Source organism: Pteronotus mesoamericanus, unplaced genomic scaffold (assembly GCF_021234165.1).
Source record: "Pteronotus mesoamericanus isolate MK-2021 breed Mesoamerican mustached bat unplaced genomic scaffold, CSHL_Meso_final contig_2, whole genome shotgun sequence".
Classification (NCBI taxonomy): Eukaryota; Metazoa; Chordata; class Mammalia; order Chiroptera; family Mormoopidae; genus Pteronotus; species Pteronotus mesoamericanus.
In genome coordinates, this window is record NW_026555084.1 from 12,788,700 (window position 1) to 12,812,500 (window position 23,801).

Here is a 23,801-nt window from a genome sequence, read left to right on the forward strand (position 1 = left end):
GTCCTGGTGTTAGCATCAAACTCATGTTACCATTTGAGAATTGATAGTGACTTTTTGCTGTTGGTCCGAGTGACTCAGGAGGAGAGAGAATGGTCTCTGCACTCTGAACTCCCATATCCATTTACCTGGTGGCTTCTGCGGGGACCCGCTGCCACTGCAGAAACAGCGTGTGTGATCAGATCCAGCTGCCCTGATTGTCACGGCGGTGGCTGGAGAGGGGGGTTGATTTTCTGCCTTTCTTTTTTTCCCTCGTTCCCCTCAAGGATCTTGGACCTTGGAAACAAATGTCAAGGAAGACTGTAGCAGTTCTAGATTCTGCCATCACCTTGGCTCTGTGACATTGGGTAAGTCCCATTGCTTCTCTGGGACTCAGCTCCTTTATTTGTGAAGTGGGATTTGGACAAAATAAGAATAGTGTTTTTTGACTCTTTTTTTTTTTTTTTTTTTTTTTTGCATGGGAACCAATTGAGGAAAAATAAAATTAGGAAAAGTTTTGGGACTCAAGAGCCACACTGAAGCTACTTAACTCCTCCTATGTCATAACTAACCTTTGATATATATGAGGTCTAGAATGCTCCTGGCATTGTGCTAAGTGTGTTACATGTTTGAGGTCATTTAGTCCACCGTTTGAGGTTGACATCATTATCCCCATTTTACAAATGAGAGAGCAGAGGCTCAGAGAGTGCAACGAACTGCCCAATGTGATCCGACTGCCAAGATTTGAACACAAGACACCATCTTCCCCATTCTTAGCTATAATGTTCTTCTGCTTTCAGCTCATCCCCAAACATGAAGACCCCTTCTACAGCTTGTGTTTTGTGATTTTGAGATTTTTGTGGAACCTTCATCTCCACAGTTGAGTCCATTAGTGGCCTTGGAGAAGAGCTGGGACTTAACAGACTGGATGTCAGGCCTTTATACTGTCACTGACCACCAACTCCTAGTCCCTCAAGCAAACATCTGGGCCACATGCAGAAACGGGCTTCCTCAGCATTTTGTGTCCTGGCTGAGCTCCAGCCCCTGAGGACAGCAGTGACAGAGGCACTCTGTGACCACTTCTTTCCTACTTTCCCCATCTCTCAGACCACTCCCTGCTTGAGGACAGTAACCTGTTCTCCAAGACCTCAACTTCTAATAAATGAGCAGAGCAGAACCATGGCCTTTGAGGTTGAGTAACATCTTCAGTGTCATGGTGAGACAGTTAGGCTCTGGGGTCTCAAACACTTGAACCCTAGCTTTGACTCTGCTGTTTATATTTTTCAATTGTTGGCAAGTTACCAATTTTCTTTTGGCCCCAGTTTCCTCGTTTATAATAGGATAATCACAATCTCTGTAGAGCACACAGTTCTTGTGAGGATTAAATGGCATAATAATGCAAAATGCTTAACATTGTGCTCATTGAATGTGAGCTGCTATTTTCTTTCTCATCTTGAAGTTAAGAGAGTTGGTGATATTGGGAAGTCTGGGGCTATACTTTTGGGGCAAAGTGATGAGCTGGGGTATCACTAGAATGCAGAGAATGAACACAAAGCATGGATGTAGTGGTAACAGTAATGCTCCTTTACAACTAGTATAGCACATTGCAGTTTACAAAATGCACACACTATATATATATATTGCCTTAGTTGACCTTTGACACGGCTCTGGGGAGTAAGAAAACCCTATGATATGAGGTATTATTGAAGACCATGGAGATATTTACCTTGAGGAGTACAGGATAGGAGGAGGTAAGAATTACCTTTGATCTCTGCAAAGAGTGGGGAGAGTTGAGAGTGCAGTGCCTGGCAACATGTCTCTAGTTTGTATACTGCCTTTTTATAGTCCGAGTAGTATTAGTGTGAACACAGCTACCTGGAGGAGGTGATGAGTACCCATATTGCTGGAAGTGTGCAAGCAAGAGGCATGTGTCAGGTAGTGACCATCCACCCAGGCCTCAAGCTGTCTTAATTGTGAGAGTCCAGGATTCTGTGAAACTGCACATTATTAACTCTACAGGTAGCAAATGATAATCTGAAGAGTCTTGGACAGCTACGACCTCTCTTCCTCTGTCCCTCCATGTCACAGACATGGCTGTACCTTCATAATAAGATTAGAACAGCTGCGAGGTTGGGCAGCGAGTCTGGTCTGCCAGCAATCTCATGACTTGAATTCCACATACGCTTCTTGCCACTGCTGGTCCTGCTGCACCAGACTGGGGGGAGGGGTGGGCAGAGCTGGCTCACTGTGCTGACGCCATAGGCAGAGGGTAATGGGAATTGTGGGCTCTGGCAGAATGCCAGCCAGTGGGGAAGGAGCAGGTGGTAGGACAGATGAGAAAAGGGCAAATGGAATCGCACCTGCAGGTGGGCTGATGGAGCTCTGGGGGCCAGGGTAGCGGGGGGCAAGTTTAAAGGAAATGTCACTGCTAATACCTGTCTTGGGGGATCCACGGAGAAAGAGCTTCCGTGGACTGGCCATTTAGTGAGTCTTGATTTAATGTGGCAAAGAAATAGGCAGAGCTGCATGTAGAGAATTTGAAAGCATAAGCCTTCTAAGATATAGTCCTTGAATTTAGTATTATTAACTAATTAATAACGTAATCCATTAATTTGTTGAGTACTTAACACATGCTTGGCTTGGTGAGATAGTGGGGTGGGAAGATTTCTGGGGTTGTAGTTAAAAGACCCGGGTTGGCCTTGGGGGCAACTCATTAAATCCTTCTGAGCCTCTGTTTATTCATCTGTGAAATGGGGATAGTAGTACGTACCCTGTGCTAGAGAATGATGCCACATGTGTGGCAAACATTTTGCAAATTGGCCCTGCAGCAACCCTTTCTTTAGTGAGTATGGGAGAAAAGAGAGAATGACAAGTAACTGATTTTCATTCCAAATCCATGTCTCCAATAAACAAGCTGGGAGCTAGATTACAAGATCATAATTCTGGGTTCTTAATGGAGATTCAGCACTTATCTTTCTGCCAGCCTGGGATAAGGAGGGGTTTGGAGCCAGACACCCCTGAAGTGCAAACCTGGCTCCACCAGCTGGCAGTTCTGTGATGGGCAAGTTGTTTAACCTCTCTGAGCATCACAAGTGAAAACAAAGACAATCATGCCAGCCTCTTAGACCATTTTTTTAAATGGGCATTGAAAGGTAGAGAGAGAGTATGTGTAATACAGGTATCCTGGTGAGCAGAATGTTCCCCACATCTTTAACATTAGTGATGGGAACAAAAACATCTGTCCTATCAGACCACCTTTTAGTTTGGCTCTGCTGCAAACAGCATTAGTTTCCTTCTTCTTACTCTTTTGTGTATGGTCAGCCCTTGGCCAATTACATCCTCAAGTTCGTGGATACATGCTTTTCCTTTTTCCCTTCTCATAAGGGGTATCCCATGACCAGCACTGTCTGGGATTTTCCTCGGATAGTGATCATGAGTCAGGAGGTTCCTGTTCCAGTCCCGGGTCACCACTTTTTCCAGTCCTGGGTCACCCACTTTTGCTTATGTAATATTGGTCAAGTCTCTTGATCTTCCTAAGCCTGAGGTTTTAATTTATAAAATAGGAATGATCATCTGTCCACCATTCAAGATATTGCTGTGGATCAAGGCAGACCATAGTTATGAAAGACCTTCGCAGAAGCAGAATTCTGTAGCAATGTGAAAGATTATTATTCCAGAGCAACAATCACTCTAAGTAAAAGAACCCAATGTAGTGACTGGAATTTTGTGTATGAGCCAACAGGATGATAATGGCTATTTCAGGAACTTCTGAAAGCACCAAACTGCTGCTTGCCCTCTCTGGCCTGTGTATCAGTATGGTTTCCTTCTATCATTCTTCTGTATATACTCTCATTTCTCAGTTCAACCTCCCTCAGGTCCCCATGGAATTTATACATTTAGTATGCTTCTTTCTATCCAACCCAGTGCATTTAATGCAAAGTTATAGCTAACTGCAGGTGTCCAGTCTCTGCTGCAGAACAAAAGTAAATGTGAACAATGAAAGCTTCCTTCCTCTCCCTGAAATGATGCAAAGGAAGAGGGAGAGAGGAGAGAGAGAAGGGAGAGAGCCTCTGCTAATATACTCTTTTCCAAAGGATAAAAAATTAAAACTTTATGGACAGAAATGAATCCCTTTGAAGTGTTATTTATTACTCCCTTAATACTACACCCCATACCCTGCCTCTAATCCCACCCTAGACAGGTTAGTAAAAAGCATTCTTTCTCTTGACAGTAGAGGAGAAAACAGATGACAGATGTCAGGATGGTGACATTAGTGCCTCAATACATGCAAATGGGTTTAGACAGGAAAAAACTGAATTTGGTTCAACCCGTTCGACACCAGTGGCTAGCCACAGAACCAACTGGATAGAGCTCAATTACTGACTTTTTTCCTTAACTATTATATGGTTTCTAGTTGGTCTCTGATTGATGAATCAAAATTCCTTTGGTCATTAGAGATGGAAATCTAATTTAAAGAGGCTTAGGCAAAAGAGGCAATTGATTAGCTCCCACTGCTGGGAGGTCTGGGTTAAGGCTGGCTTCCGGAACTGGGTCCAGGGACTCAGATCACCTTCGGACCTTTCCCTCCATCTTATATCTTGATTTGGGTGAGTTGGCTTTATTCTCTTCTACTGCAGAAAAACTTTCTCTCCATGAGTCAAAAGATAACCCTTGGATAATTTTAGGTTGGACTCAAAATATAGGCCCCTTTCTTACTCAAACTCCAGACTGAAAAAACCCCAGGGAAGAATTCTGATTGGCCTGACTTGAGTCACAAGGTTATGTCCAGCACTATCATTGTGGCCAGGTTAAAAAGGACTGTAATTGCCTGGGCAAGAGGTGTGGAGACTGGCAGCACAACCAGGATCACAGGGTTACAGGGTAGTTGGGGCAACTCTCCAAAGAAAGGGATGCCAGGTTGTCAAAACCCATAGATATTTACCACCTCTTTCTATACTGTGTTTTTGGTTTGTTTTTTCCCTAATGGTTTTCCAGTGGCTGGGAAGGTTTGTTTGTTTGTTTTTTTTAAAATGTATATAATTGCTAAATGGTTTCTGTGCAGTTTGTTGAGCTGATTACTCAATCAAATTAAATTAACAGCTGCTTTTTATCCTTACAAAATGAGTTTGTGTGTGAAGACAAGACTTCTAGATCACCACACAGTTTTTGAAAGAAAAACCAAACTGATTTTTTTTTTTCTGATTATGGTTTCAAGGCAAGATAAAGAAAAGGATAATGAACTATTTTGTTTGTCTAAAATATTCAGATATTAAGGTTTTGGTTTTTTTTTTAAATCATTTTTCTCCTGGAATTGCTTAGATAACCTCCATTTCAAACTCCTGTCCATCCGACATCAGGCTTCTCTATTGAATGATGAATTTCTGAAATCTTTTTATGACATATTTTTAGGGATGTACATTAAGACAAAGGCTTTTTAATTGTAAAGTCATGACATTGATCTTCAGTATTCCCTAATTTTCCATTCTGAGTTCTTTGCTTACCTCCCTGTGTGCCGGCCTCACCCTTCTTCAGGTGCCTCTCTACTATTCCTATCCAAGACTATTATCAAGAAAATACCTGGTAACAGGTATTTACACCCACTTTGACTTTGCCAGATATTTTTGTCTAACAAGAGCATTTACAGAAAAATTTAATAGTCTTATGGAATCAAAGGCTTTGTGCTGGATAAGGAATTTTGGGGATACAGTACACACGGAAATGTTTTTGGTTGGGAGAATGTTTTTTCAATTATATTTGACATATCATGTTATATTAGTTTCATGTATACAACGTAGTGATTAGGCATTTGTATAACTTATGTAATGAGCATCCTGATATGTCTTGCACCCCTCTGACCTCATACATAATTATTACGATATTACTGACTATGCTCTACTTTGTACACCTGTGATGATTTTTATAACTGGCAATAGGTACTTCTTAATCTCTTATTTTTTGCTGGTTGGGGAAAACTTTATCACAGGTCTGAAGTCCCATTATCTAGGCATTTGGACACTTTTAGATTTGAGACTAGTCTTGATTACAATTTTTCGCTACCTTAACTCAAAAATCATTTCCCAGGTCATTGTCCACTTTATCCAGATACATTTTAGTAGCTCTTCAGGGTTAGGGGAAAAGCTAGACATTGAGTTTTTGGGTTAAGTATAGGAAAATCTTGGGACTCTGAGCCAAGAGAGCTAGCTTCTAACTAGTCTTAGTTTAACCATAAACTTACATGAATTTGGACATGTCACTTATTTTCTAGAGCCTCAAGCTCACTTATATATAAAATATAGTTGAGCAAAATTATTTGATGATTTCTAAGGTTTCTACCAACTCTTATTACATTTCTATTTTCATTCATTTATGTAAAACATTTATCCAGTAGAAATGCAACTATCTTTCCCCAAGGATATATGAGCATGAAATCAGACAATGTATATCAAATGCCCAGCCCAGAGCAGATGTTTAACAAATGGCAGTGGTTATGTTTATTTGTAGTAATGTTATTAATTATACTACATGGTTTCTGTAATTTGGTGTTTATGAACTGATTTTGTGTGAGGTTTTCTTTTTTTGGTAATAGCAGCCTTACTGTGGCAACAGTCTAAATGCACACACACATATGTAGACTCCTTATGTACATCCAAGGATCTTTTGCCATAAGATACATACACAATACTGTTATTAACATTTCCCATGGACCAGAAGCCCACAGCCTTTCAGGAATGGAGGAGAATGCTTTACCATAGCAGGAATGGTGAGGATGTCACAAAGCAACTCTCCTTCCTCATCTTGTGCTCATGACTTGATTTATGAACCCACCATGGTTCCCTTTTATTGAGTGTAGGTTGGGCCCAGAATCCTTCTCATCATGGTGTCTCTGGTGATACAACACCCACTGGTACCCACTGGCTCCTTCTCTGGTGACTTCTTGTATATTCAAGCAAGTGCCATCCACAGGTGGCAGGTCTGTGCCCTTCTGGTAGTATCCTTCTGGGGCTTTGTATTAGAAACTGCCATGAGGACAGAGGGCTTTCTCTGATCTGTTATGGGAATTCCTTTGTTGCAGGAATGCACACACCGTAGCTGGCTAACATTCTATTTCCACCTCTGAGCTTCAGTTTGCTCAGGTATGAAATTGGGCGGTAATTCTGCCTCAGAGGGTTATTGCCATGAGGATTAGAGTGGAGTGGTATAAAGTGTCTATGACAGTGCCTGACCATAGTAGATGCCTGAAATATCACTTTCTTGCTAAATTCAATACATGATGTCCAAATGAATTTCTTCCTTAGTGGTGCCCTCTCCCAGAAAAACCCCTCAACTCCCTATTCCATGATGGATCAATAGATTCCCATGCCCAGTCCAGCCTTCTCTTCACTGATTTGCTTGACCAATGCGGTGCCAATTACGTTGCCCTGCCTATTCTGTCCTTAATGTCCTGGTTTGTTCTGTTTCCCCTACTTTGAAAGCCTTTACTTCTCTGGCAGTATAATGCCTACATACCCTCAAGGCAACACACAGATGCCGCGGCCTCCTTCCCTTATTTCCCGAGGCATAGATGACCTCTGCCACCTCTGGACACCAAAGAGCATTTTACTCCTCTCATTCATCAAGTCAGTCAACAAATACTGATTGAGGATCTGTTATGACCAGACATTGTGCTTGGAGCAGACAAAGTCCCTGGTGTTGTGAATGTATATTCTAGACAAGAAGAGGCAGACTATAAGTAAGTAAATAAGATATTGTTAGGTGCTGATGAGTAATGTGAGAGAGTGAATTCAGAGCTTGTCTGGACAGGGTGGAGTGGGAGGCTGTTCTGGGCAGATGGCATCTTGAGTTGAGACATAGTCATCTTGATAAGGAGCCCATCTCACAAAGATCTGGTTGAAGAGGGTTTCAAGGCAAGGAAACAGTAGGTGCAACAGCCTTGGGATGAAACTAAGGGTAGCATGTTTGAGGAACATGGCAGAAGCTGGGGTATCTGGAAAGTAGTGATCAAGTGGGAAAGTGTATGAAATGTCATCTATTCAGAATTCCCTTTTTAGAAGCTGGGCACAAGGTGATGAGAGGCATGTGGAAGACTGGACCCAGGCACTTTGCCTTTTTTCCCATCTACTTTTAACCTTGTGTTATACTTATTGGTGTTTTTATGTCTTATTTTTTCTTTGTGACTATCAGTTCTGTGAGAGACAGGACTGTCACTTATCTCAATCCCCATGACATCCATCTGCGGACATGGGTTCTCATTACCTATGTTAGAAGGAAGAATGTATATTCTGGGATAAAAATGAAGATCAGCCATAGGTAGGGCTCATCTGTACATCTCTCAACTGGGTATGACTGCAGAGTGACCTGCAGGAAGATCCTGGGCAGAGTTAGCCACTTCTGCAGGCTGAGTGTCCTGCCAGCTCCTGAGCAACAAGCTGTTGGCTTTGTCTGGCTGCCTGGTTAGATCCCCAGCTTTGGCTTCTCTGACCTGTCTAGATTTATGCTGTGAGTCAACTTTTTCTGACCTCAGCTTATTTCTCTAAACTCAGTTTCTTTCTTGCCTAAATTCAAGTCACTATTTATCGTCTTTGTTGTCTCACTTGATTTAGGGTCCTTGCCTTTTTCCTATTAAGACTTGTCCTGCCATTATCTACACCCCAACATACTTTCAGGATGCTATGATTATGTAAGACAGGTTTTCTTAAACTCAGCACAGTCGACACTTTAGGCTGGGTAATTCTCTGTTATGAGAGGCTGCCCTGTGTGTTGAAGGATGTTTAGCAGCATCCTTGGATCTCTACCCACTGAATGCCAGTAGCATCCTTACTCCTAGTAGTGACAACTAAACGTATCTCCAGCCATTGCCAAATGTCCTGGAGGACACAAAATTACCTCTGGTTGAAAAATCACTGACATAAGGCTAAGAGAAATCTTAGAGATCAGTTAAATTAATCACCTTCTCTCATTTCACCATTGAGGTCTCTGAGGCCCAGAGTAAGAAAATGAGTTGCCCAAGGTCACACTACAAATTGGCAGTGATGTGGGCAATAGGCTTCCTGCCTTTTAAATCTCAGTCCACTGCTTTTGCTTAGCATGGTGAAATCTCCTTAGGAGGTGGTCAAGAAAAGTGGAAAGATAGTGACTTTGGAGAAAGACAGACGTGGATTAGTATCTAGGCCAAGTCATTAGTTGGCTGCATGACCTTGGGTTCTGAACCTCCCTGAGCTTTCATTTCATCTTATATAAAATGGGGGTGATAAATCCCCACCTGGCAGGATTGTTTTGAGGACTAAATGACAGGTTTGTGAAATCCTAGGACAGTATCAAGGAGCAGAAGTTAGAGTTGACACCAGCAGGACTCAAGAGTGCCTATGGAAGATGGAGCTGATAGGCAATGCTTTCTGGTAGACTGTTAAAAATGCAGGTGGAGGGATTTGGTGTCTCTAATGGAAAAAGCCAGGAAGTTTAGAAAATAGCTGGCTGTGTCAAAGGCTGATTCATCTGACAAAGTTGAGCCCCCCTTTCCTGGGGGGGTACCTCTGATGATTGTATCTTATCTCTAATGGCCTGTGTCTCTGTCTTTCCCCAACAAAATGTTATTTACAAACATGCCTAAAGCGTAAAGGAGTATTTAGAGCCCATGTTGGAGACTGTGTCTTTTACTTTTCTTTTATGAAATGAATATAAAGGCATTTTTCTCCCTTGGCACCACAGAGATTTGATTGCCATCAGGTTACCTGGTTTCTGGTGTTGGTCAAATACCACTAATAATAGTGCTTTATAATTTCCAAAGATGTTTTCATGAACATTTTCTTTGATCCTCTGGATGGCCCAACTGTAGTTGTCCTCAATCCTGGCTGTCCATTATAATAACATGATTGTTCAAAACAAAACGACAAAACAAACCAACTATGCCTGCACTCAGGTAAACTATATTTGGAAATGCATCTTGGGCATTAGAGATTTTGTTTAAAGTTCCCTAGGAGATTTTTTGTGTGCAGTTAGGGTAGAGGATCACTGCCTAATCTGACATCAGATGTCCATTTATTTGGTAAGGAAAATGAGTAATTTTCTTGCCCAAGTTTGAAATGGAGGAGAAGCCAGGTATTGTGAACCCTAATCTACTGGCCTTTCCGCAATACCACATTGCTTCTCTCCTCACGTGGTGATCTGGGGAAAGTAGCTTCTTATTCAAGAGCCTCAGTTTTCTTATCCTTAAAGTGGGATAGTGGTGAACCTCCATAGGCATTCTTTCTTAGAAAGAACATTATCATTTGGTAATATAGGAATTTGTCTTCTTGTCTCTCAATTAGGATAAGTTGATTTTTGACATTATTTCAGTGAAAGTTATCCATTGCCATTTCTGTAGGGCCTTGATAACCCCCTCTTAGTATATATCAGAGTGTTACCGATCAGATAACCTGAATAGGGCTATAAAAGATGCAAGACCAGAAAAATTAGAGGATATGTATTTCAACTTTCACATCTGCAGTGTCTCCTTGATAAGAGTTTGTCCCAAAACCAGAACTGATCCTGGTTTTGTCCACACAGAAAGGTAGCTCCATTTCCCCAGGAGAGCCCTGAGGACCCTTCCCCCGGATGAATCAGCATTCTGCAGGGGACCTGCTTTTCAGTTCCCCACCTTCGTTGCTGTCTCCTTGCCTGGATCTATTTTAAAGGGGCTAAAGGGGCTAACGGGACTCTTTCTCCTTTACTCAGTTTTTTGCAATTCTGTCTGGATTAATTATCTCTCATGCCCCAACAGGATAGGCTGGCTTTCCCAAAGGTATGACAAGTGTAGCTTTAACCATATTTAGTTACTTTGGCATAATAGGAAGATAGAGAACTGTTGGCCTGTTATTTTCCTTACCATCATGCATCATGGCCAGGCTATCAGAGAGGTGGATAATATGAAGGCTTTGGACTCAAGCAGACCCAGCCCAAATCTCAGCTGTGTCATTGGATTTTGAGCAAGTCAGTATCATCTCTTTAAATCTGAGTTCCTCATTTGTAAGGCCCTACCTTAGAGGGCCATTGTCATGATATAAAAGGCATTAAGTGTGCTTAACATAGTAAGTGCTCAATAGTGCTCTTGTAGCCATTATGATCATTATTCCAACTATTTGATGGTAAGGTGACAGAGATCAGTTTCTCCTTGTGTCAGCTGGTGTTAAGTGCTTCTTCATTCCATGTCACCCTAGATGTGAAAGGTGACTGCAGGTGGGTGTGGACAGTGCCTGCAGCTTCACAGAAGTCTACTAGTTCCTCTCCCTTCCCCCAGCCCTTCTCTACCATGGTAACTGCTGCCTGAAATGCCACTGTTGGAGCGCCCTTCATTTTAAACCCCTGGAATCTGTTAATATGCAAAGTTCCTTGGGAAAGAAAAAACACTTGAAGCTGTTCTAAAGGATCAGTTCTAAGTGTCAACAAATGTCAGGTCCTTTACAGAAAGCACATTTTTCTTGAGTGGTCTGAGGACCAAGATTATCTACTTATAAGCCCAGTCTAGATTTGTTTTTTGTTGTGACTCTGTGCCCATCACAGATACACCTGTATTCCAGTTTCTGTGAGCCAACCAGTTCCCTGGAGGTACTGTGACCACTGCAAGTGGCTCCTTATGCTATTGAAACTGTAGCCCTTGAAAACCAAATACCACTTTTTTGTTGTTATCCTATTTGGATGAATAACTCACAGTGATCTAGTTCAGCTGAAATGACTTGTTTGATATCTCCTTGTGAGTCATGCATAGTGGCCACCATTAACAAATGTACTGGACTTAGGCTCAGCAGTAAGGAAATCACATAACCTCTATAGCTATAGCTTCAGAAATGGCACAAAAATGGAATGGACAAATATGAAAAGTAGATAATGGATCCACAGTGATTTAATTCTCGGTGATATTTTCACTTTATGCAAATACCAAAACAAAACAAAAAAACCAAAAAACCCTGACTACTTGGGAAGAAAAAAACCCCAGAAACCAAAAAAATATTCAGTGTTTGATCAAGCAAAAATCCTTTCACACATCTGCCAAGAGAATTAAAACAAATATAAATGTTAAATAAAAGGCCCAGGTACCAAAGAGCAAAATTTAATGAAAGCTAGAACTGTTAAGTATGGATTCCTGTTGAGAAAAATGTCAGTCTCTTTCAGAGTTTTCCCATTGCTCTATTTTTAAGAAAAGTGTAGTAAAAATACATAATACAAGTTAACTTTTTTTCTTGCTTTTGTTTTTCCCGTCACTCCTCCATTGATGAAAAGCATCTTTCACTGGAGTCTTGGACCCCCACATAGCATAGACCCTCATTTCTAGCATCAGTGACCTCTCCTTATCAGATCATGTTACTGGTGAGCTCAGTAGCTGGAGAGGCATCCTACCAGGCCAAAGGCGAAAGGTCTTTGAAGCATGTTGGTGGTAGAGGGTTATTTCCAACTCCTCTGAAATGCAGATTCCCTAATGGTGGGTCATACCAGATTCTGCAGTGGTAGGATAAGGGCTGAGAAAAATCTGGTGAGGGGGCAAGGGCTGAGAGGACATCAGCTGGCAGTAGTGGAAAGTGATAATCCATCTTGAGGGTCCTGCTTCATGTACCATGCCCACATTGACACGTGAGAGAGACTGAACAACAACACTTGAGCTGAAAAGGCAAAGAGTTTGATTTTGGGATGGTTCTTTGCTATGGCTGATGAAAGAAGAATGAGGGGGACATAGAGATGGTGGGTTTCCACTGAGAGAATCCACAGATGAAACCAATCATGCTGCGCCTACTTATAGGCAGGCTCCAAAACCTTTAGTTTGTCAATTGCTAATGATAACCCTTAGCAGAGTAGACTGGATGGAAGTAGAGGATAAGGGAACAAGCCAGAATATTGTTATCAATAGAAGCTAATGACACATGGCACACACTGAATCATGCACCTAGGAGAGTGGCAGCTGGAGAGCTGGAAGCCAATTGCACCAAGAACTAGAGTTGGAATCTTCAAGAAAGCCATGTGCTAGAAATGGCACTCTCCCAACCAAAGTTGCAGTCAGCCTGGGCTTCTCTCGATGAGCCCGGACACCTCTCCAGTCTTGCTTTAGTTCAGCTTTGTAGTCACAATCCTGGGTGTATTGATTCTGGTCCCTTGAATATAACATCTCCATTCTGTCTTAGCCAAGGGGAAGGTCTGTTTCCTTGGCTTAAAAGTTAGGACCAGGGAACTTCAGGACTCCAATGCCATTATCAACTTAATCCATCTCCCTTTTCTCCTTCAAATAATTCAGCCTAGGGTATTTTACTTCTAAAGATGACAGAATGTTATCTGGCCACATGCTAAAATAACACTTTTATATGGACATAAAAAACAAAGTTCTCTGGGTCAGCCTCTCAAACCCACAAGAGGGCACACCATGGGAGATTCTATTGTTTGTGGGCTTTGATGAAGCTTCCTTTTCTAAACTTCTTTCATCACCTTTCTTTTGCACTTAGCTTGCATAGCATTTCCCCCATATCAGAGGCTCTGAAGAGAAAGAGTCTCTTCCACAGTGGGGCTCCTGCTCAGATGTTAGGCAAATGAGAAGAAGAATCATGGGTGCTATCATCCTGGCTGCCAGCTGTTCCCAAGTCTCTACTTGGTTCAGGAGGCCAGTTGCCCTTCAGCCACCAGAATGCCTTTGGGCTTGAGCGTGGTCAGAAGGGCATATTTCTCAGGGCTAAAGTTGACTCTGTGAAGAAATATACCATTCCACCTAAGGCCGATGAGATGGCTCTTACATATTAAAAGAAGCTCTATCTTGGCTTCCAGCAATAACTTCATGAGTCCTCCTCTGAGTGCACACTTGCCTTTACCCTCTCCGCCACCCTTGGTCTGAGCTGCTTTTCACACACTTTCTCAACTAAATCAGGCAGTCCTCTGTTGGGACGGCAGCTCGCTGCTTTAGTGACCTCTGTCTCCACCAGGGCTTCCGGCCGTGGAGTGGAGGGTAACGTGGAAAGCTCCCAAGACGAATTAGTTTGAAGGTTGTTTTTTTTTTTTCTCCCCCTTTTGCTTGCTTTTAAGGTGGAACAGATCATGAATCTCCAATCTGAAAACTGAAGAGGGATGGGTAGGGAATTGGGAGTAAGCAGTAAAGAGGAGAAAGGGGCCTAACAGAACCTGCAAACCATGAATGTTAGTAAGAAAAAAATTGCACAAACTAAGACACATTAACAACCAAATTAAAAGAAAATGGTACAGTTTTCTCATTAGTGTTCTGGTGACTCCATTGTCAGAGACACAGGCCCTATTAGACAGGGTTACTTCCCCTTATTGCAGTGCAGTGTTATTTATCATCTTTACTTAGCAACGGAAAAGCGTGAAAGAACATCGAAAAAGGAAAAGGGATAGTAGAATGGTTTTCAGTTCTTCAGGAAAACCTGTTGAATCATCCTTCTTGTGGTTGCAGTGGTTGGTGGCGGTTGCGTTTCATTTTGTTGTTTTTGGCACTGAAGGGTTTGGGATGGGGCTGGGGGAGCCCGAGCCTGCTCCCCAAGGGGTCTCCATCTGCTCCAGTTATAATCCTGTGGCTCCCAAGGGCATCCCTGAACTGTGGCTCATGCAGGGAATCGATTGCATGGACTTGGGGAAGTCGTGGCTGACCACTCGGCCGTTCTCTCCACTCCCGCCACCACTGGCTCCTGCCCCACTGTTTCGGGGGAGTGTCGATGTCCGTATGGCTTCATTGATGGATTGCTGTGGGATCAAACAGAAACCCTTTTCAGGAGGACCATGGGGTTCTTCCCCGGGTCCTTGGCAATGATTGGCAAGGAGAACGAGTCAACACTGGACTTAAAGTATCACCCCTATCCTTTCCCTCATCCAACTCCTTTGCTAATTTTGGCTTCCCATGAACTCACAAAACTGTTTCATGGCTCTGGATAAGTCTGATCCCCTCTCTGGGCCTCATCTTCTCTGTTTAATGAGGTTTGCTGGACTGGGTGATCTCTAAGGCCCTTTCTGGTTCTTATATTCCATTTTCTAAAGTTGGAATAGTACTATGGTTGCATTGATGATAATAAATGTAGCAACATGAACCAAGTGAAAAGCTCTGGAAATGGGGTTTAGGAAACTTGGATTTTAGTCCCACTTCTGGCATCAACTAGTTGTGTGACCCTGTGCATATCTCCTTACATCTCTATACTTTTTAATCTCCATGTTTATAAAATGTTGTGTTTATCTACTTACCTATAGGCTTTTATTAGCAAGAGGATGCCACTTTGTGAAAAATTATTTGAAATGTTAGAAATTAAGGGTGTGTTATTGTTGGGTTTAAATTAAAAACTACCTCTGATTTACTTCAGGGAAAAATGCTATCCTACTGCTCGCAGCATGTGTTAAGGGAATGTAGGACTCATTTCAGTGATATAATAGGCAAAGTGTAGTTGGAAAGGGGCATGTGCTAAAGAAAATGTGAAAGCATTGCAGAGATCATTATGTGTCAGATGCTTCCCATCAGCATATACAGGGTCTGGCACAAATAACGGCCCTTTCTTATTACAAAATATTTTATTACAGAATCATAGTATGTAATTCTGTAACATAACATCATCACACTCAAGCACACCACATGACATCTTTTGGTGAAATGTTCAAATTGCTGTCCATCTCGTGTGAGACATTCATGAAGCCTACCACTCCAAGCAAGCCTTACTTCTGCCGGACCCTGTATAGCCTGCACTTCTAGGTTGACACTTCAGATCAGTGCTAATAAGCTTGTGATTTCTAGAATGTTGGCATTCTAGATATGAAGAGAATTCCAATGATCACTCCAGGGTCAGATGAGTTTGGTGGAATGTTCAAGGACACCATATGGGATTAGAACTATATCCTACCAGACAAGAGGAAGGGTTCTGTTCTGAGTTCCTTTGAAGAAAGAAATTTCATTACGTGAAATCCAAACCCATATCTCTTCCTATCACTCTAACTTCCCATTAAGAGGTACTCATAGAATTTTTGCGTTGGGGCTTGGTTTCTTGGTGAGAATCAACATAAAGGAGAAAAATTGTCTGTAATTTGAGTGGTTTCTTTCTCTAAGACCAACCCTACTTCAAGGAGTATTCTGTTCTCGCCTCCTTCTTGAAGCCCCCTTACCTGAGTGCTCACACAATATACATTCCTTTGTAAAGGTTCTGCTGCAGGTGTGTAAGTTTCATCTTCATCAAGGGAGCTAACTCTCTGGAGGGGGGCAAGAACCATGTCTTCTTATTCCTTAACTCTCTCCCAGAGTGTCCAGATTACAGTTTGATGCTTAATCAATATTCTTGAATTTGTTTAAGAAAACTCAGCCACCTAGGATCCTTCTTAAAAATTCTGTGGCTCTCTCCTTTGCATATTGCTATGACTCTAGTGACCAGAAGAGTATCTGTCTACCCTTTTAGACAGATAGGCCTAAACAGGATGTTTCTGACCAGATAATTGTTCTTTCTGTAATACTTTGATGGGAGCATTCTCTTATTGCTGGCAATTTTGGCAATGTTTTTCAATGTCATCTCTTTTTAAAATCAATAATTCAGACAGATTCGCCCCATATGATGCTCCACCCCCACTGGTTCTGTCTCCTCCTTAAACCCCCAGAATTGATTTATTTACGTTCTGCCTTGGTTGTCCTCTGCTGAAGAGGAACTTTGACCTAGATTGCATTCTTTTAAGTCAAGGCCAGTTAAATACCACTGTAATGTTCTATGGGGGAAATGTGAAATGAAAACATGAGGAATGAATGGTTACTTATTTTCACTTAAAATTATTGAAAATTACTTTGTGTGTATCTATAAAATATAGAGCCTTCTGTAAATTAGCTTAAAATGTCTGTCTCCTATGATTCTTCTCTGCCTCATTCTTTTAAGTAAAAAAAGAAAAAGTTTAAAGTTCACATTGATGACCTTGGGCTTTGTTTCTCAAAAGGTCTCACCTATTCCTGTAATATTCCATTGAAGCTGGTGGTACTTGTTGAACTTATCTTAAAGAAGAAGATTGGTGACACATTCAACATTGCTGCCTATCGAAGTGTGAGAGAACTTAGCCTGGCATGTAGCCAAAACTATCCAAGGTCATGCCATTGAGAATTGGTTTTCAAGGAGGCTGAGGGCTTACCAGAGCTCAGTGGCTCCATATACCTATTGGTAGTGGGTATTGCCTGCTTACTGGCTTCCTGTCTAATATCATTGTGGGGTCTCAGGAGAAGAGATGAACAGGGTCAAAACTCTGGAGCAGAAAGCAGTGCTAAAATTACTAGATTACCAGTTCTCAAACTTGGCTATACATTGCAATCACTTGGGGAGTTTTGGGGGAAAAACGCTGAAGCCTGAAACGTAATCCCAAAGACGCTGACTTGACAGGTGTGGTGTGTGTCCTGGACACCTTGAGTTTTAAACACTTCCCAGGGGATTCAAATATACAAACAAGGCTAAAATACACTGATCAAGTTTGTTTCATTCAATTTACAGAGAAACTGAGAACTTACGACGGACTTGCTTAAGCTTTTGGTTATGGGGTCTAGAGCCTTCTTAATGTAGTTCTTCCTAGCTAAGTGAATACCATTTCCTCTGGGAAATGTGGTTCTCCCCTGTCCACATTTGACATACCAGCTATCCTTAAATTTTTCCTTAGAGTTTTTGTTTTGAAACTGATACTCAGGGAGAAAAGGGTGAGTGAAAAGTCCAAAGTTGGCTCTTCAGAGACTCATTTCATTTTTCTGTTGGTAATTGCATCCTAAGTTTTCTGCCGCTTGCTTTTCTATGAAAAGTCTGCCAGCCTCTGCATGTCATAGAACACCCTGATAAAAGCTCAGACATCAGTAATGACCTCATCCTAGCACGTGTGCTAAGGGACAGTGACTGCCTGCTGTGGTGGATGCACCCCCTCCACTCCACCCCCGCATCATCAAGCTGCTCAGCTGCTCATTAATTCCATGGAAATGTGCAAAGCCTCTATTGCTGTGGCTTAAACACAGCCCGTGTTAGCACAGCCCCACGCAATTATGGAAGGTCAGTGGCGTTCCTGGGGGTGGGAGAGGCTGGGGATTATTTTCCTTTGGGAGCAAAGATGGTGAATAATTAAGATCCTGGTTGTCCTTCACATCAGCTGAGAACTCAGGCTCTGGTCTGTTTTTCCAGGCAGAGGGAAGAGGTGGAGGATCTGAGACTTTATTCAATTTGAAGTTTGTCTTAGGTTATCTATTTTTGCTATTACATGACAATTTAAATGACACGCAAATATTCTGGTTACCTGAATCCCTTTCTGAATCCCCAGTTCTCACATTTTCCCCTTCCTTCAGTTTTTCTGTATCTTGGTCTCCCTCGCCTTTTTCTGGTTTCTGGGCAAGAGTTCCAGTCTTTGGGTCTCTGACGCTGTTGTGCAGCCTTTGCCGCCAACTCTCTTCCCGTGGTTCATTTCTTTCATACTTCAAGTCTGTTAAACATCACTTTCTCAGGGAAACCTTTCTGACCTGCCCCGGTCCCCACTCCCTAACCTAATTCATCAGGCATGGAAAGACCACCCATTTTGCCGAGGGTAGATAGACACCCTCTCCCTTATATTGGGAGTTATATTTCTGTTCGTGCAACCTCAGCAAAAATCTACCTTTGTAGCCATCACCCTTGCCTCATGCTGTGTTCACTGTCTACTTCACCCCATAACTTTTAATCTCAGCACTCATTTCTGGCTTAACTAGTTATTTTCCTGGGCCTTATGCTTATTGTTTTCCTGCCTTCCTTCCCATCTCCCTTCCTTCTTCACAGCTGCCTCTTTCCCTGTCACCTTCCTCATCGCAGCTTTCTGCGCCCTGCCTTGGGCTGACCTCAACCTCCTGTTACTCCCACCCTTTCTGGTAGAGGGACTCCCAGGAAACCCAGCTGTGTGATGCAGCAGGTTAGGAAAAAGGCCTGGGAAGACGATGCCACCTTCATCCGCTTGGACTCGCTACGGGATTTGTAGCAGAACTCGATTAAGGCAACCAGCATGGCTAGTCCAAGTCCTCCGATCAGGATGTAGAACACGCCTGCCACATTGCTGAGGCTCAGAGCGCTTGTCTTGTCCTAGGAAGAGGAGGAGGGAAAGCGGGGGAGGGGAACAGAGTAAAGTGAGCCAAGAGGCTAGAGACCATCTAAATAACAGCATTTTACACACATCCACTCAACCCCATCACCCTCTTTAGTGTTCGTAATAGTTGGAAAGGCTTTTTATTCAATGACAAAGTATTAAACACCCGCCCCCAAATGGGTGTGTATATGTGTGTGTATAACAGTTTTCCAAGCTTCCCTGATTATGTTTAACTTGTAATTACATTTCCCCCCTCCCTAATGCCTGTTCTGGGGTGGGAAATGCCACAGGAAATTTAATGTGGCTTCGACCAAGGTCTGTACCCTTGCGCTTACCCCATTCTGTCAGAAAACTGTCCCTTCCTTTTCAGCCCAGTCCCTGCCCCCATCCTCTCTGTTGCTCAGCAACGCAATTACTTTGCTTATTGTTTATACTTCTGAGCATTTTCCTGAGAGTTGGTACGTAAAATGAACTTTCCCCTAGATGTGCATTTGATTTCAATTTAATAAGACAGTTATTGTACATAAAATAAAGATCTACCAATGTATACCTTTAACTTACTGTTTTGAGTCCTAATTTAGGAAAAAAAACTAGGGGCTTGGAATAGTAAAAAGGCACTGAAGTAGAAAAATGGCTCTATTAAGTCCTAATAATTATGCTTAATTGGTGTCATTTTTCTTTTGGAGGTGCTTGCTAAAAAACATTGTAGGCAGGCTCAGGTGGCTGAATTTAGAAATCTGTTGTCTGAGGTAAAAGATCTTGTGCTGGTTTTGGAAGAGAGGGTTATGGAGTAGGGTGCATGATTTCTAAGGGTCTGGGGACAAGTGCCTACATCCAATAGGAGGTGGCAGAACTTAGTTTGTGGAGCCTGAGAAAGGCTATCAGATATGGTCCCTAAGTTCACCTCCAGTAGGGTTCAAAAGTGGGAACTGGGGGACATCTTTCCAAGTGGGGAGAACAACTGAACAAAATCGGTGGTTGTGGTGGCAGGTGATGGTTCAGAGAGACGACAAACTGCCTAGTGAAATACTTGACACAGGCAAGAAAACACCTTTAAGTCCTGAATACCCATCCTCAGATGTCATGATGGCTCTACCACCTTTGCTTGTGTTGTTTGCTTAGGTACAAGTTTCTCATTGAATTAAAATAAAATGCATGCCTCAGCTGCCACAGACACACACCATGATTGGTTGGTTGGTGATGCTAGATAAAACTTTTATATCTCTCCTTGTTTTGTTTTTTTTGTTTTTTGTTTTTTGTTTTTTTTTCAAGTGGGGTTGTGCAAAGGGTGTCTTGCCTGCCCTAGGGACTCCTTCAACATCTGCCTGTTAGAATGTGGGCGTATTGACCAAGTCATTGAGCTCTGCCCTAGTTCTACTTGGTGCATTGTACAGCATTCAGCAGGGCTGAGCTTGGGGACTGCAGCTGGCAAGTAGCAGCTTGCCTTCCTTCCTCTGAAGCAGCCTCGTCCAGCAGAGCTGTAGGATTCTCTAAAGCATAGCCCTTTGGTGGCTTCCTGTATTGCTAAAACAGATGGCTCTTGAATGTGGGTTACACTTGGCAAGGCATATTCTGGCTTTGGAAGTAGCAGAGATGATTATTCAAAGGAATAGAACTTCTCCTGCTCTGGTATAAAGGTCCAATAAAGGAAATGGGGAACAATGAGTATGGTGGTTGGTTCAAGAGTTGGTTGAACAATTAAATTCCCACTAGGCATGATTTTTTAGAACATTCAAAATGTCTCCCTGTTTGTTGTTCAGGAGGTCTTTAATTCAGCTTCTGGAGAGTAATTTAGAGTCTTTGGTGGAATCATAGTTAGTGGAAGTTCCTATAAAACTTCTCTGTGTGGATAGGGCTGGAGTGTGGTGGGGAGGCATGTGAATGTATTATCAGCTCACATCTTGGGAAGGAGGTGTGGTGACAGTGATGCTCAGAGGAAGTGGCTGGGGAACAGGCCCAGGGGAAGGTGGCAAACAGGAGTCTGGGAGGACAGAAACAAGTCCCGCTGACTTCACAAGATGACAAGCCTTTCAAAAGCTGAGGTACGCCATGCCTCTGTGGCCACCAAGGCTGTTTCTGTTTCCTTCCTCATGGTCTTTTCAAGTTCACCATGGTTGTAGATTTCCTTCAAGGATAAGGGAGTTATGGACATGCTTTTTTTTTTTGTTACTACTTTCAAAAAAACCCTAAGGGGACAGATGCCTTCTTGTCTGTAGAAGATGGCATGTCCACTTCTGGTGTATCTGGGAAGGAAGTAGGGCTAGATATTCATGTGGAAGTGGGGGTGGGGCATATTCTATACAACTGCAGGAGGAAGGTCCAAGGACTGAGCATTTGATTATGTCTGGATATGGAGAACATCTCTCACTTCCGAAGGAGGTGTCTGGCCCATGGAGGTGGCAGTGTATGTGTGTGTGGGGACAAACAAAGAGGGAAAAAGATGGTATTGGGACTGCCACCTCTTACAGAACACACAACGCCACTGATCCTTCTTGATGACGGTGCAGTTCTGTAGTAGCAGGGGTCAGGGAACACTCTCGGATCAAGGGGGGCACCTGGGTCCTGTCACCACTAATATCACAAAGCACACTTAGATGTAGTGCAACTGTCTAAATTTGGCATAATTTGACAGGTTGTATGGGATGAAGGGCTGGTGGTGTTGTCTTCTTTGCCCATGTGATTGAAGTGTTTACATGTAGAAAGGTTTTGTGATGTCCCTTATGTGTGCTGTTAGCTTTTTGATAGCATCGAATTTGGTTCTTTCCAAGAAGGCCCAAGGTCATGGTCTTTTGTACAGTTGCCTTTACTAGCTCTCTTGGACTCACTCTGTTGGAATATTATAGGGTATCCTAAGGCACAGACAACAATCCCTTTTATTTAAGACCAGAGCTCTGATTCCTCCTCTAGCCCATCTTGTCCCTACAAGAGGGGACTTCCTTGTGGACTTGAGCACAAACATCTATGTTCCTGTTTCATGGGTGAGCTAGAAGCTTGTCACCTGTGCCCGGGCGAAGGGGAAAGATGGAATTTGAATCTTCTGAGCACCCCCTAGGAGACCACATTTTCCTCCCATCCCATAGCAGCTGCATTCCCAAAAGCCAAGCAGCTTGTTGGTGGGAGTGAAAAAGTCACAACTTGTCTCCCACCGGGAGGGGGGGAAAGAGAGTGACAGTTCTGGGAATAACAAGTGAAAAGAAAAACAAAAATTCTGTCTTTCAGAATTGTTGGGCTTGTTGTTATGGTGATGAGTTCCCCCCTTAATCCATTCTCCTTAACCTGTGTTCTTATTTGCTGCTTCCATCATGTGGAAGGAGACTTTTTCTCTGTCACAGTTTTTCCTTACTCTTCCAATGTAATGGAGGGCTGTCCCAGACTCCCTCTGTGTTTCTGAGCTAGCATCCCTTCCAAGAATGTGGAGCCTGCATGCGTTCCTGGTGAGTCTTTGTGAGGAGGTTTGAGCCAGGCCTGAGACAGAGGAACTTGGAGGTTTTTGAAATGGCATACATGGAAAGTTCTAGGGAGAAGCCAAGGCCTTTGGCTGTAACACCAGTCCCCTCCGACACAGACTGTGCTGCCCATTTTCTAGGGCCTGCAAATGAGGACCAAGCTTCACTGTTCTCCAAATGCTTCCATTGCTTCGTAGCTTCCTGGTGAGGGTGTGCACTCCTACAGAGCAAAGGCTGCAGCTTCTGCTCTTCTCTATACTCCACAGGAATTCCACACTTTTTCTGATATGTGTACAACTGTAGTTTTTGGGGCTGCTGCAAGCCTTCCACCTGCCAACCCTGTAACCTGATGCTGTCTTTCAGGGCCATGAGAAAAATCCAACCCTTCCTTTGTCCATTAGACTTTCTGCTATAGTGGGCTTTCTCTTGTGCTTTTCCAACACATAGTTTTGGCCTATGAGCCATTTTCCTGAGCAGTTGGTCATTACCTGGGGTGAAGACTGAGTGGATGGCTAGGCTCACTCACTAGCTAGGATCAAAGCGAGGAAGCTATGGGGAGGCAGATTTGATTCGACTAAAGGAAAGCCTTTCCACTCTCCAAAGGTGGAATGCCCTGCCGTGGACGGGGTGAGTTCCTCAGACATGTTGTATTCAGGAAGAAGCTGATGAGGTCATCTAAGGGATTCAGGCACCGGACAGAGAGTTATACCAAGTGACCTTTGACACTTGTCCCAGCCCCAGGAGATTTGAGGCATCTAAGGAGTTCCTAGAGGGCCTGGGATCATGCCTTTTATAAATTTTCTCTAGAGACTAACCTCTTGAGGGGATGCAGAAAAGGGACTCATGTTAATTGGCAACTTCTGCTGTTCCATTTCCAATCTAGGCCAGTTCCCTAGCCTGCACACTTTCCCCAAGAGCAACACAGGATGAAAATTGGCCCATTGTACTAATAATTGGCAAGGCAGATGCTGCAAAAGTAAGGGTTGTGGGGGCGGCTTTCCTCAGCAGTGTGTGCTCAGGGACTGGCTGCTGTACAATGCACCACAGAACATCCTGCCTCAAAACAGAACTGCGGCAGAGAACCCAAGGAGACGATATGGGTCGTGGAGGGGAACACAAGGGCTGGCTGAGGCTGAGGCCTCTTCCCAAGTGGGAGGAATTTTCCAAAAACAGAAGCACCAGTCTGAGGGTAAAGTGGATGTCTCCACAGGTGGCTCTGGTTGTGAGTATCTAACTAGACCATGCACTGGAGGACAGGGATCTTGTGTATGAGAGGAAAATTGAGCCTTCTGTCCTCAAAGGTGCTTCTAACTCATGGACCAAAATAAAGAG

General features: G+C 43.1%; 1 protein-coding gene across 2 annotated transcripts in view; it reads right to left on the minus strand.

Moving 5' to 3' along the window:
* Positions 1-11,919: 11,919 nt before the first annotated feature.
* The window catches only part of GRIA1 (glutamate ionotropic receptor AMPA type subunit 1), a 277,064-nt gene continuing 265,182 nt past the window's right edge, over positions 11,920-23,801 (minus strand). For both annotated transcript variants that reach the window (XM_054568140.1, XM_054568142.1), the window contains exons 15-16: positions 18,885-19,019; positions 11,920-14,700 (exon numbers count right to left, since the gene is read on the minus strand). In XM_054568140.1, coding sequence (XP_054424115.1) covers positions 14,500-14,700; positions 18,885-19,019 — 336 coding nt within the window. In that variant the 3' untranslated portion in view covers positions 11,920-14,499. The remainder of the gene's footprint in view (positions 14,701-18,884; positions 19,020-23,801) is intronic.